Genomic DNA, 14829 nt, shown 5'->3' with positions numbered 1-14829 from the left:
TGATGTCTTTAACACAGCTCTCCCACTCTACCTGCTCCCCTCCCCCAGCTCTCCTGCCAGTTACCCACCCATTATTAGTGGTATATTAGTAAGTTATATGTCTTGGGGTGATAGTTTTGTTTATATACATTTTTCTGATACCGGAGTACCCCTTTAATTTGGCTTAAAATAGCTGGAAATCAGATGTCTGCAGCTGTACAGTATATGGTAACCTAAACACCAAAACACAAGACAGGACATTCTGAGAAGGGTAGTTTGAACAATGATGTTCACCAGTCTTGGGTATGAAGTATGGGTCAATGCCTTATGTTTCCCTGACTGTAGTCTCACCATAGGTTATACATAACGTCCATAAGCCGAAATGTGTTACTTTTGTTCTTTGAGGTCTCCATTATTGATTGTTGTCATATGTTCTTTTCCAGGTATGAGGTGATGCAGTTTTGCTGGCTGCAGCCAGAGCAAAGACCCTCAGCCGAGGAGGTGCACCTTCTTCTCTCCTACTTGAGTGTTAAGGGTGCTGGCGAGCTGGAGGAAGAGTTTGAAAAGCGCTGGAACGCCATGAAACCAAATGGTGGCGCCGATAGCGGGGGCCACCATGATGCAGAACTCTCTTCCTACCCGCTACTGGAGCACTTCTCCTCGGATGGATTTCACGCCGATGGGGACGATGTGTTGACCGTCACTCAGACAAGCCAGGGGCTTAACTTCGAGTATAAATGGGAGCGTGGACGGCATGAGCAATACCCACTGAGCCCTGGTTGCCAGCCATACCAAGACCTGTACTACACAACAAGCACTGGAGATAGACTCAGTCTGGGTGTGTCACCATCTGGATATGAGAACAAAGACTGCATTGCTGACTCTCGCCCACTTGAGTTGGTACCAGTTGTGAGTGCCCGTAGTCCATCAGTGGCAGGGGACTACTACATCCGTATTGAAGAACATCTAGGCAGCAATGTTCAGCAGGAATACAGCCCACAACATGAAGAGCACAGTCTAGAAGATAAAAAGGAACCAGAGATAGAGGAGGAGCCGTGTGGCAATAGTCCTTCTATAAGCCTGTCTATGGAGCCCCTGTTGGTACATGTAGATAACTTTACCGAAGACACCTCTTGGCTTAGTAAGGCCCAAAACCTCAATTCTTGCTCGCTTTCTAGAGATGAGGCAGACGAATGTCCCATTGAGGAGAATGACGAGTTAAGGGGTTTTGTTGACCCTCTTGGAGCCTCACCATCTTTTCATCAGCTATGCCAAGCAGAACCTGGCACGGAGGAGATAGCACTGCCAAATACTTCAGAAAGTGAAGACACTGGCCAGATCGGTGGTGAAATGTTTGATTCTGTTACAATAGAAACTGAAGATGGCTCAGGGCATAGTGACTTTCAAGACATACCCGAGAGGCCTTCTCAGCTTCCTACATTTTCCCCACATTGGGCATCAAACATTTCATCCAACAATAATATCTCCAGTGAACCCCAGCAGCACAGCCCTGGTGTCTGGTGTAACCATCGCTCTGAAGACACCCAGGACAATGAGGCACGGCCACCATATGGACCTGAAACATGGCAGGCCATGGAGACTGGTGAGGGCGACAACAACACATCTTTAGCTGAAGGTTTGCAGGAAGATTTTTACAAAGCTGAGGAGCCCATGATCCAGGAATGTTCAGAAACTCAGGTCCCACCTGGTCAATTCTCCCCCCCTGCTATAGAAAACACACAAGCTAAATCCTCTGTATCCCACTCCGATCATCTCCCTCATCCTCTAGAGTCTCCGAACAGTCCAGGTGAAGATTCAGGTCAAGAAATAGATTCAGGCCAAGAAATGGATCCTCTTGGGGTAGGCTTGGTAAGTCATTGTGAAGTTTCAGAGCCTTCATGTGACCTTCTGATCACAGAAGAGGACAACATATCTATTGCTGTAGCTCAAGGGGTTTCACTTTCTCCAGATAAAGAGATAAACAGCTTGGAGAAGACCCTTCCTGAAGACTTTTACCAGATGCAGAGTGACAGTGAAGATGAAGATACCATGGAGCTAACATCAGGGGTGTATACTGACCTCTCAAGTGAGAGAGGGGACATGGCTCCATCCTTTAGGTCCCTGCAGAAACAGGTAGGGACTCCAGACTCTTTAGATTCTTTGGATATGCCATCCACAGCCAGCTCCTGTGAGGCATTTAGCCTTGGAACATATGCCCCCTGTGCCCAGCCCAAAGCACTGGACAGTGGCTATGACACGGAAAATTATGAGTCTCCAGAGTTTGTTTTAAAAGAACCACAAGAAAACAGAGAAACTGAAGTTTATTACCAGCTCAGTCAGTCCCAGGAACAGAGCCTGGAACCTGGAGATATGCCAATGTCCCGTTCAGTAAGCAGTGATTTACAAGGTCTAGATGCCAAGAATCCCTACCGAGATTCTGCATATTTCTCAGACTATGACTCTTTTAATCGTGAGGAAGAGGAGGAGGGTGACCAAAGAGATGAAAGAGAACAGCAAGAAGCCTCCGAGAGCTTGCTGGGCACTGAGCTGGATACGGAAACCACTGTTTCAGATTTAGGAGGAAACGTTGAGGACTTAAGTGCTGATTCAGGTCAATCTGTAGCCAAGGTGGAAGGGGATCTTCCCAGGATAACTCTTTCTTCTCCTTCTACTGCTCCAAAGGAGGTTTCATTACTAGAGCCTCCTCTAATCCTAAGAGAAGAGTCAGTGGATGAAGGTCTGGGGTTAGAATGTCATAAAGATTCCTCCTCTGAGAAACCCAACGTAAGTTCATTTGTAGAGTCATCCCCTGTACACAGGACCTTCACACTGTCCCCTGTCCAGTTGTGCCTGACCAAAACGTGCATGGTCAAGGCGGGTGGAGCAGGTAGCATTACACTGACCACTGGTCTGCAGGCAGATGACAAGTCGTCATGCAATAGAGAAGCACTGGGAGCCTCCCATCTATCCAAATGCCTTTCTCCTCCACTGATACGGAAGGAGGGTAGAGTTGGCGACTCTCCAGATGACGACGACGAAGATGAAGAAAGCGATGACAGCGACGAATCTGACGAAGAGCTACGCTGTTATAACATACAGGAGCACAGCGAAGAAAGCGAGGAAGAGCATACTACTATACCTATTGTTATCACAGATAATGGGAGCTGTGGGCATCTCAGAAGCCTCCTCAAGACGCCTAGTTTCTTGCCTCAGGCTGAACCGACAGATCTCGACAGAAAGAAAAAAGCGGTCTCTTTCTTTGACGATGTCACCGTCTATTTATTTGACCAGGTATGTTAGGAGGAGCAGTATGAACATGTTCTTCAGTATATCTTTTCTCCTGTATCATTTACAGAAGAGGCCTACAACTCGCAGCTCTTCAATAGTCATTGAGGCTGCCATGACATGCTCCAGGTCAGGGATGGGGAACCTTTGGACCTCCAGCTGTTGCAAAACTACAATTCCCATCAAGCTTTGGCTGTCCAGGCATGATGGGAATTGTAGTTTTACAACAGCTGGAGGGCCAAAGGTTCCCCATCCCTGCTCCAGGTTGTAGTTTTGGCCTGCTCCTTGATTGATACGTTAGGATGAGTACTGTGATTGCCTATAATCTAAATCGAATTTGATTCACCATCATATTTGGTCATTTAGGAGGTGATGTGGTGGGTGGAGGGGTGGGGGGCAGTTGGCCTGATGGTAGTCAAGTCTTATAGATTGGTAAAGGGAAGGCACACTTTAATATTGCATTGCATGATGGATGTTATAGTAGATTTTAAACAGTCTTAATATTGCTGGATGACGATGCACACAGTATCATTGTGGGATCTTGGCTCTGGCTACCTTGTAGAGACCTTCTTAGGACCTCTGCTGTTTCTTTGGTTCTAGGAGAGCCCAACACTGGAGGCACCGGATCAGGAATTCCCAGAACTTCCTTCTGTACTGCAGGAGATGACTATTAAGGAGCCCACAAACCACCTCTTAGGTAATAATGAGGACAAGAAGTATTCTGGAACATTGTATAGTCACGGTACTTTGGAGTGGAGGGGGGTCACCAGGGTTTGGGCTTTCGCAGCCAATTACTCCCCAACATCAGCAGTAGGTTATGGTCAGATCCTATAACACAGTAAAAATGTCACTGCAAGTCACTTTTCTGGGGGCTAGACACCAGCACCCCCTAAATAAATCACAATGATGAAAGTAATGAATGAGTAAATACTCATCTAAGCGACTCAATCAGCATTGAAGTTATCAGGGATGCTGACTGACCGGGGGTGGGCAGCTTCACCATGTACCCAGTCTATCCCCTGCGTAGGGGGCGCGGTGCAGATTGTAAGGTGGGTCGAGTTGACAATGACAATTCTTTATTTATAAGAGCTCGGAACGCTTCACAGAATAGGTCCATATCCCTTAGAACAAATCTTTCCACTTTCGGAGACATATCCTCCCGGATTAGGCGTCTGTAAGCACGTGTGATCTCCTGGTATGGGCTGACACAGATTTGTGACGTACATTGGCTTTAAGCTGACACATGGGAGATAATCCAGTAAATCAATTCAGCTCTGAATGGAGAAGATTTCTACACCTAGAGAACGACTGCAGTCAGCAGGCTAGTGTATGGAACGGACACCATCTCCCTTGTTATAGCCGTCTATCATTTGCTGTGAAACCCCGACATTTCAGACAAATAATACTTTGAAAAATGACTGGGCACCAGGGCAGTCCTAACCGGATTGTCTGCCCCACCGAGCTGGAATGGCAGGGTTCCCCCCTGAGACATGCAGTTCCCCAATACTGCCCCCTGGGGTACCCCACTAGTAACAGTGATACCCCAAATACTGCCCCCTGGTGTACCCGACTAGTTACATTGATGTCTCCAATACTGCCCCCTGGTGTACCCCACTAGTAATTGTGATACCCCCAATACTGCCCCCTGGTGTACCCCACTAGTAATATTGATGCCCCTAATACTGCCCCCTGGTGTACCCCACTAGTAATTGTGATACCCCCAATACTGCCCCCTGGTGTACCCCACTAGTAATTGTGATACCCCCAATACTGCCCCCTGGTGTACCCCACTAGTAACATTGATGTCTCCAATACTGCCCCCTGGTGTACCTCACTAGTAATATTGATGCCCCTAATACTGCCCCCTGGTGTACCCCACTAGTAACATTGATGCCCCTAATACTGCCCCCGGGTGTACCCCACTAGTAACATTGATGTCTCAAATACTGCCCCCTGGTGTACCCCACTAGTAACATTGATGCCCCTAATACTGCCCCCTGGTGTACCCCACTAGTAATATTGATGCCCCTAATACTGCCCCCTGGTGTACCCCACTAGTAATATTGATGCCCCTAATACTGCCCCCTGGTGTACCCCACTAGTAATATTGATGCCCCTAATACTGCCCCCTGGTGTACCCCACTATTAATATTGATGCCCCTAATACTGCCCCCTGGTGTACCCCACTAGTAACATTGATGTCTCCAATACTGTCCCCTGGTGTACCCCACTAGTAACATTGATGTCTCCAATACTGCCCCCTGGTGTACCCCACTAGTAACAGTGATCCAGCTGAAGTATCTTCCACTACAGATCTCTACCGCACTTACACAATAGAATAGAACAGGTCCTTCAGCTTGTATGAGCAGGGTTAGGTCAGGACAGGTTCCGCTCCCCGAAAGCTCTGAGAGGTTGTAAAAACGACAAGACATCGATAAACATCCCTGTGGGATCATCCGCGTCTAAACTGTGACATTTCCTATTCAAAGACAGCAAGCAGAAGTCTTAAAAATCATTAGACTGTCAGTAGGTTTATGGTGTCCTGTCTAAGAGTGACAGAGAAGGTGAACAGAATGATGGATCACTTACAGATTCAGGGATATCCTCCTGAATGATGAGGACTCTGAGCACCGCACACTAGTCCTCTGTTATGTACATGTGTGTGAGTGTCCTCACTATTCATGAGCGTCAGCTCCCTCTGATTAGCAGTTGTCTATCTACGCCAGACGTGTCAAACTCAGGCTGTCCAGGCATGATGGGACTTGTAGTTTTGCAACAGCTGGAAGGCCTGAGTTTGACATCCCTGATCTACGCTCTGTATATATACTCTGTATATAGGCAGATAGCTGCCAATCAGCAGCTGGAGGATGGTGGGAGTGTCGTGGCACAAAGCCCATTCTCCTGCATATAAGGAGAACAGTAGAACAGACTGATGTCAGTAATACACCGCTCTCTTCAGCATGTCTATCACTATTGTATGCTGCCTTCATTTAAAGAGGATGGACCATCAGGTACATCCTCTTTTATATGACCCACGGATAGAACGGCGCTGTTACTGGGAAGCCATTGCTGTGGTCCGCTTTTTGAACTGCGGCCCGGTTCCCATGTACGGCGCTGTTCTATCCACAGGTACCGGCCCAGAGCTGAAGCACAGGAGGCGGGCCGGCCCGTCCCCAGTGGGAGGGAATTCCCTCCCCTCTATGACAGGGCTCCATTGATTGTAAAAGGAGCCGCGTCAGAGGGGAGGGAATTGCCGCCCGTGTCATCCAGATAGGCAGCTGTCTGACAGCCACCATTATCAGCCATGTTAGCTATCAGGGGTCTCCCTTTCGCAGCCTAATAAACTGTTTATTACCATTATGGGTGAAATTACAGCTCCCAGAAGTTGTCACCCACCATTCCTGTGACCAGTGATTTATATGAGGAGTCGGATGATGGACTAACGCTTATATTTATTACTTGACAGACGGTGGGGAGTTTGAGTGGGACGAGGCCGTGCCTATTAAACCTGTGAAACCTTCCTTCATAACCTCACTCACGCCGGTCGTGCCGAATTCTGAAGTTGACAGCGCCCCTGAACCTGTACCTGCACCCTCACCCGTGCCCATTCCCGTGCCCGTCCAGAAGCCGCAGCTGCCTGTTCAGTTTTCCAGATTTAGCGTCTCTCCAACTGCTTTGTCCCGATTCTCTATAACTCAAGTGGCCGACAACGCCATGGGATCACTGGAAGGTAAGGGTGGACCCGATTAAATACAGTTTTGTTTATAGATATGGACTTGCTGTCACTTAAAAGGAGATGTCCGGTGAAGATTTTTATTCAAGTATTGTATTGCCCCCCAAAAGTTATACAAATCACCAATATATACGGGAAATGCTTATAAAGTGCTTTTTTTCCCTGCACTTACTACTGCATCAAAGCTTCACTTACTGGATAACATGGTGATGTCACTTCCTGGATAACATGGTGATGTCACTTCCTGGATAACATGGTGATGTCACTTCCTGGATAACTTGGTGATGTCACTTCCTGGATAACTTGGTGATGTCACTTCCTGGATAACATGGAGATGCCACTTCCTGGATAACATGGTGATGTCACGACCCGACTGCCAGAGCTGTGCGGGCTATGGCGCTCTTTTAATCGGAAGACCCCCCCCCACAGTTACCTCTTCAGTAGAGATGAGGGCAACTCGAGCATGTGGCCTTTGAGTACCAGTGGCTGAAGAACTTGGATACAGCCCTAGGGTTGCCTAGAAAACATGGATACATCCTAAGAGCCCTATTACACCAAACGATTCCAGCTGATAATCATTTAGTATAATCGGTCATGCGAAAAGGCAGCGATCAGCCGAAATGCACGATGTCAGCTGATCATTGTCTTAAAGCATGTTCAAAAAAACGATAGCGAAGGTCTGCTGGCCATCCCTCTCTTCTATGGACCACCCAATCTAAAGGATCGTCCGAGCAGTCCCTCTTACTGCTCCCTGCGCCCGCTGTCGGTGTGTATAGTAGCACAGACAGTGAGCACGGAACGAGGAGCAAGCGAGCTCTGACCTGACAGTGCTCGCTTGCTCCTAAAAATTGGTCCTTGTGATACGGCCCATAGGCTTTATCCATGTTTTCCAGGACTCCCTAGGGCTGTATCCAATGGGAATCCAATGGCGTATGCTCGAGTTACACTCATCTCTACCCATAAGCTATCTAAAATGGCTGACAAAAGGGAGCAATGCAGCTTTAAAAAAAAAAAAAAAGGAACTTTGCTATAAATTGCCACCACGTGATGTCGTCTGTACTGTACGGCTTTTCCTGGTGGTGGATTAGCCCTTTAAATGACTCCTGACATGGCCATTTGGCTGCTACAGTCGTCTCAAGGTTTTAAGGGGGGGGGGGGGTTATCACTTGAAAAACAGTGTATGCATTTGCTTTCCTTCAATGAGGAAGTGAGCGAGCCCCAGACTGGGTGCGGCACGGCTTGTGGTTTTAGGTTGTACAAAAACATCAGCTTCACGTCAATCAGGCTGTATGGGAAAGTGTTATTATTCCTAGCGCCAACGCATAATAATCAGGATCCTGGGGCCTAGGATACTCTCCAGAGAAGGGGCCCCCAACCTGTGGCCCTCCAGGTGGATCAAAACCTCAACTTCCAAAATGTTAAGACAGTGACAAGTAATAGTGTAGTAGGGGATATAGGATATACACTACATGGCCAGAAGTATTTGGACTCCCGGCCATCAGGCTTGTATCAGCTTGTTCAATATTCAATAATGGAGATGAGTAAATCAGAGCGCCTGGCATCTAAATAGCGGTGGCTGAAGAAGTTGGCTGCAGCCCTAGGGAGTATCAGGACTGTTTCCATGTTTTCCAGGACTCCCTAGGGCTGCATCCAACTTCTTCAGCCACCGGTATTCATATGCTGCACAGTGTGTGGCGGTATTATATTCAGGGGTGTACAGTGTGCGGCGGTATTATATTCAGGGGTGCAGAGTGTGCGGCGGTATTATATTCAGGTGTGCAGAGTGAGAGGCGGTATTATATTCAGGGGTGCAGTGTGCGCCAGTATTATATTCAGGGGTGCAGTGTGCGGCAGTATTATATTCAGGGGTGCAGTGTGTGCGGCAGTATTATATTCAGGGGTGCAGAGTGTGCGGCAGTATTATATTCAGGGGTACAGAGTGTGCGGCAGTATTATATTCAGGGGTGCAGTGTGTGCGGCAGTATTATATTCAGGGGTGCAGTGTGTGCGGCGGTATTATATTCAGGGGTGCAGAGTGTGCGGCGGTATTATATTCAGGGGTGCAGTGTGTGCGGCAGTATTATATTCAGGTGTGCAGAGTGTGCGGCAGTATTATATTCAGGGGTGCAGAGTGTGCGGCAGTATTATATTCAGGGGTGCAGTGTGTGCGGCAGTATTATATTCAGGGGTGCAGTGTGTGCGGCAGTATTATATTCAGGGGTGCAGAGTGTGCGGCAGTATTATATTCAGGGGTGCAGTGTGTGCGGCAGTATTATATTCAGGGGTGCAGTGTGTGCGGCAGTATTATATTCAGGGGTGCAGTGTGTGCAGCAGTATTATATTCAGGGGTGCAGTGTGCAGCTGTATTATATTCAGGGGTGAACTGTGCGGCAGTATTATATTCAGGGGGCAGAGTGTGCGGCAGTATTATATTCAGGGGGCAGAGTGTGCGGCAGTATTATATTCAGGGGTGAACTGTGCGGCAGTATTATATTCAGGGGGCAGAGTGTGCGGCAGTATTATATTCAGGTGTGCAGAGTGTGCGGCAGTATTATATTCAGGGGGCAGAGTGTGCGGCAGTATTATATTCAGGGGGCAGAGTGTGCGGCAGTATTATATTCAGGGGGCAGTGTGTGCGGCAGTATTATATTCAGGGGGCAGTGTGTGCGGCAGTATTATATTCAGGGGTGCAGTGAGCGGCAGTATTATATTCAGGGGTGCATTGTGCTGCAGTATTATATTCAGGGGTGCAGAGTGTGCGGCAGTATTATATTCAGGGGTGCAGTGAGTGGCAGTATTATATTCAGGGGTACAGTGTGCGGCAGTATTATATTCAGGGGTGCAGTGTGCGGCAGTATTATATTCAGGCGTGCAGTGAGCGGCAGTATTATATTCAGGGGTGCAGTGAGCGGCAGTATTATATTCAGGGGTGCAGTGAGCGGCAGTATATTCAGGGGTGCAGTGAGCGGCAGTATTATATTCAGGGGTGCAGTGAGCGGCAGTATTATATTCAGGGGTGCAGTGTGCGGCAGTATTATATTCAGGGTTGCAGTGAGCGGCAGTATTATATTCAGGGGTGCAGTGTGTGGCAGTATTATATTCAGGGGGGGCGCCGCATGTGGCAGTATTATACTTAGGGCTGCAGTATTCAGAGCTTCTGTAGTAAAATATAAATATCCATATACATCTGGGTTGCAAACTATGCAAAGACAAGTTATGACCGACATGGGCCGATTACTGGCAATGATTGTCACTTATATACGAATGAGCGTTTATAGTAACTGTGATCGGCCATCAAGCGGGAAAACGTCTGCCCGTCGGCTGATTGCATGTGTTGTGTAGCACATCTGTTGTGATTGACCCCACATCAGGGGAAATGAGCCACTGGAAATGAGCGCCGATCTCACTGACTGTTGCTAATTTGTGGCCGATGACCGCAGAAAAATGAGTGGTGTAAAAGGACTTTAATACTTCACAATCATCTTAAAGGGGTACTCCAGCGAAAATAACTTTCTTTCAAATCAACTGGTGTCAGAAAGTCATATCGATTTGTAATTTACTTCTATTTAAAAATTTCTTCCCATACTTATAAACTGTTGTATGTCCTGCAGGAAGTGTTGTTTATTTCCAGTCTGACACAGTGCTTCCTGCTGCCACCTCTGTCCATGTCAGGAACTGTCCAGAGCAGCAGCAAATCCCCATAGAAAACCTCTCCTGCTCTGGACAGTTCCTGACTCAGCCAGAGAGGTCAGCAGAGATCACTGTGTCAGAATGTAAGTAAACAACATTTCCTGCAGGACATACAGCAGCTTATAAGTATGGGAAGACTTGAGATTTTTAAATAGAAGTAAATTACAAATCTATATAACTTTCTGACACCAGTTGATTTGAAAGAAAAAAATTTTTGCTGGACAACCTCTGTAAGGGGATAAAGTCTGTCTACTGTTGTCTATGTCCATGAAGCTTGCAGTAAAGCATGTCACTAAATGCTAGCAAGATGGCAGCCCCCATAACAATGTCCAAAAATGAAACAGATTAGAATAAAAGAACAAGTTTTAGTATCTGGATCCAATCAGTTATAGAAAATCTAGATGACACATTCCCTTTAAGAGTCCTTTTACCACCTGTGGCCGATCAGCGCTTGTTTGCAGTGCCTTTACATGGCCTGAATGATTACTGTATTGTTCACACACGTTGTTACCGGACGTTTTCCCGCTCCTCGGCTGATCGCTGTCAGTGACCATTCCTAGGAGCTCTCATTGCCGATAATCAGCCTGTGTAAAAGGGCCTTTAGCCCAATGAATAAAATGTCAAAGAGACAATGACACCCACAAGAGAAGCCGTCGGGTCATCACGGTATACCACCTGATTAGGCCGTTTACTAATGTCCACGTTTTCTCTTTTCTTCCATGTAGAAAAAGTGAAGACTGGAGACCAAGTCTAATGTAGCAAAGTGTGAATTTTTACTTGGAGGCTTCCAAAGCTCAGGACTGGGCAACCCACCACACCGTGGAGCTGCCTGGAGAAAGGTCTTACTGTCTTATTGGTTGCTGCTGTCAAGGAACCTTTCCCCCCTGGATGCGGTTGGTGTACGCAGGGGGCACATATTTGTGGTTTGCACTCAAGGTTTGGACCTGTACCAGTATGTCTGTAGGACTGCGTGTTTGGACTGGTTCGTACGTGTGCTGATCTTCTCATGAATGTAGGTATGCGATTTTAAATGACCACCCGTGTACATAGCGCCATCTACCTGTCTCTTTTGTATTCCTTTCATGGAGGTATTTAAGATGCACCCACTCACAGGCCAGGCAGCCATTTTGTGGGCTCGACCACTATTTGGCTCACCATCGTAATGGCAGCTGATTGAACGCACAAAGTAGCTGCCTCCGCAATGACTAGGGTGGGAATATATTTTCAACGTTGGGGCCACCATTAACTCACCGACCATGGAGAAGAAGATTACCATTATATATCATGGAGAAAAAAAAAAAAAAAAAAAAAAGGACTATCCTGGGCCTGGACGTCCCCTCTTCCACCATGACATTGCATCGGATTCTCCCATCAGAATTAAGTATGGGGGAGGGGAACCTATATTCTCTGAAGACAATACACAGAATAATGGACGGTTGGATGGTGGCACAAGGCTGTATCCTGCAATATATAAAGCTCAGAGAGTCCAGGCTTCAGCTTCCATAGTGCGTCCTGAAGGGCCGTCAGACGTGTCTATCCATAGGCTCTATAGGTGGATGAAAATATTTATATTTTGTAACAGATTATAAATGAACGATTGATCTATTCCGAAGTCCTGCTGTTTGTGGGGTGAGCGCTCAGGCCCCCCCAACTCCTGTGTGTGTATATATACATATCTATATACTGTATATTGTATAAGCGAGAGTATAAGGGCCAGTGTACAAAGGATTTATTTTTTACAATGACCTCCATATGAGTTGTGTGCACCTATAAAACACACTTGTTATTCTTGACTTGGACATAAATGTGTACGCAGCACTTAAGGCGTCAAATAAGAGCGGACAATAACCTCAGATCAGAGATGGGAAACCTCCGGCCCTCCAGCTGTTGCAAAACTACAATTCCCATCATGCCTGGACAGCCGAAGGCTGTCCAGGCATGATGGGAATTGTAGTTTTACAACAGCTGGAGGCTCCCTATCCCTGATTTAGAAGGCCAGCGGCCATTTTGTGAACTGAAACCAAACTAATAAACAGCTTTTTCCTCATAGCAACCAATCACATCGCAGCTTTCATTTCGCCACAGCAGTTAATTTTTTAATAAAGCTGAGGTCTGATTGGGCCTTATTTATCCAGCCTGGTTGCTATGGGCAACCATGTTTTTCTGTATCAGTATGTATAAACGAGGCCCAATCAGAACTCAGCTTTCAAGTGAAACACGCAATGTGATTGGTTGCTTTGGTTGTTGGAGCCAATCACAGCACAGCTTTCATTTTATCACAGTCGATTATGAACGCCGAGCTCTGATTTGAGCCTAAATCTATCAAAACTGTTACCCATAGCAACGCCACATGCTCACAGATTCAGTCCACTATATGGTGGTCACCTCGGCCTGACTGCAGTCAGGTCACATACATCCACTTGCTTTTTAACGTCTCAATGATTGCATGTCCCCCCCCCCCCGTCTTATATCAGATGGTCAAACCCACCTAATGCCACAATGGTGTAAGTTAGTTACAAGAAATATTCCTGTCATGGAGTCCAAGTGAACATGTCCTACATGTGTGAGATGACGACTCCCAGCATTCCCTGCCAGCCACATTCTAGGGGTTGTCATATCTCAACAATTGCAGACCAATAAGCCAAGAGGCAGTAGTCTTGATGGCCATGGCAACCAACCAGAACTACGCTGTAATAATGCAGTGCAGTCACTGGTTACTCTGGGTAACAAGACCACTGTTTATTCTACAAAGTATGTGCCATGTGGGCGGGACTAATGCTGTGTGACTGACAGCCCTGCAGCTTCACGTCCTGTCACATCATCGCCCTCTAGAGGGAGCGTACTGCACAGGCGTGTCACAGGACCACCTCCAACCCCGCCCCCGCGGAGCTGCTCTGCAGGGCAAACAGGGCAACAAAGCAGCCAGTGGCCAATATAGATTCCTCCACGCCCAGTCATATTAAAATACACCAGTAAATGTTTTTACATCACGTTTTCTTACCATAGACATGTAAAACAACAAGCGCCAATATCCAGGACCACAAGATGTCGGTCAGTCCTGATAGGTTGCTATTGACAACTTATTAGAAGTTGTATCCATCTTGGCGTGACCATCTTTCTAGAACCTTTACACCCGAACGTCTTGAGTCTTCCAACTGTGCCTTGGAGCGTGTCGGTTCCATAGTACAACATGAGTATTGTCGTAAAGGAGAACATCCCCTTAAAGTCTGTGGGTCTCCAATATTTCATCCTCATCAGTCTACTTCTTAGCCCCTCTATTCAGCCCCGCCTTGGCGATATCTGTTTATAGGAAACTTTGATTCCCCAGACTGGGTTGCGACACTAGTTCGCCATTCAGGACTCTAGGAAAGCTGGGTGACAACCAATATGGTCCCTATTACAATTTTCAAAGGGTTAAGTGTAGTATTGATCAGATTTGCCAAACTGTTCGGGTTTGACAACGTTATCCAAACACTCGGCATTTGTTTCCCGGTGTCTGGAAAAGTTGGATGTCATCCTAGCGTTGCCAGGAAAGCATGGATGCGACCTATGGCTGCACCCATCTTTCCCAGGACTCCATAGGGCTTCATCCAACTTGTCCGGATGTTGGGATTCAAATGCCAAACTGATAGGGTTTGGCATTAGTACTTGAACCTGAATTAGGACCATTACTCAAGGGTCCTAGAGTCCAGAATGGTGAATGTGACCAAGCACCAGTATCTGTGCAGAGTACCCTGGAAAGTTGGGTGACAACCAACCTGACAGCAAGTAGTAGGTTATAATACTATACCCCTCCCATTTTGTATTATAACCCTCATAAGCTTGAGGCTGCTGACCTCTGCCTGTCCACCTGTTAGGGGACTACAACACCCAGCCGGCAGGGCATTCTGGTTCTTCTGGTCCCACAACAGATGGAGTAATGTATAAAACTATAAAGAAGGGCCTGAACCTGTTGTACAGTACATGTGTTATTGCTGCCAAAGAGACCTGTGTACATGTGGCATTAGGAGAAACGATGGAGTCTGTTTTACCCCCCTGCCCCATTGTTTTATTTGCCCCATGTCCTAAATTTGAGGTATAGGATACAAGTGCAATGAAAAATCTTCAATAAACTAAAGAGAATGTTACATGTTTGTGAAGGG

The 14829-nt window shown here is 47.0% G+C and overlaps 1 protein-coding gene across 5 annotated transcripts in view; it reads left to right on the top strand.

Annotated features, from left to right (window-relative positions):
* AATK (apoptosis associated tyrosine kinase) overlaps positions 1-14829 on the top strand; it is a 94732-nt gene extending 79903 nt beyond the window's left edge. For 4 of the 5 annotated variants that reach the window (XM_069953523.1, XM_069953521.1, XM_069953525.1 and 1 more), the window contains 4 exons: positions 423-3270; positions 3865-3961; positions 6731-6994; positions 11413-14829. In XM_069953523.1, the coding sequence (XP_069809624.1) occupies positions 423-3270; positions 3865-3961; positions 6731-6994; positions 11413-11441 (3238 nt within the window). In that variant the 3' untranslated portion in view covers positions 11442-14829. Of the gene's footprint in view, positions 1-422; positions 3271-3864; positions 3962-6730; positions 6995-11412 lie in introns of those variants that run through there. The other variant, XM_069953526.1, reaches the window with a different exon arrangement.

Source organism: Dendropsophus ebraccatus, chromosome 14, assembly GCF_027789765.1.
Source record: "Dendropsophus ebraccatus isolate aDenEbr1 chromosome 14, aDenEbr1.pat, whole genome shotgun sequence".
NCBI lineage: Eukaryota > Metazoa > Chordata > Amphibia > Anura > Hylidae > Dendropsophus > Dendropsophus ebraccatus.
This window is presented reverse-complemented; position numbering and strand designations above follow the sequence as displayed.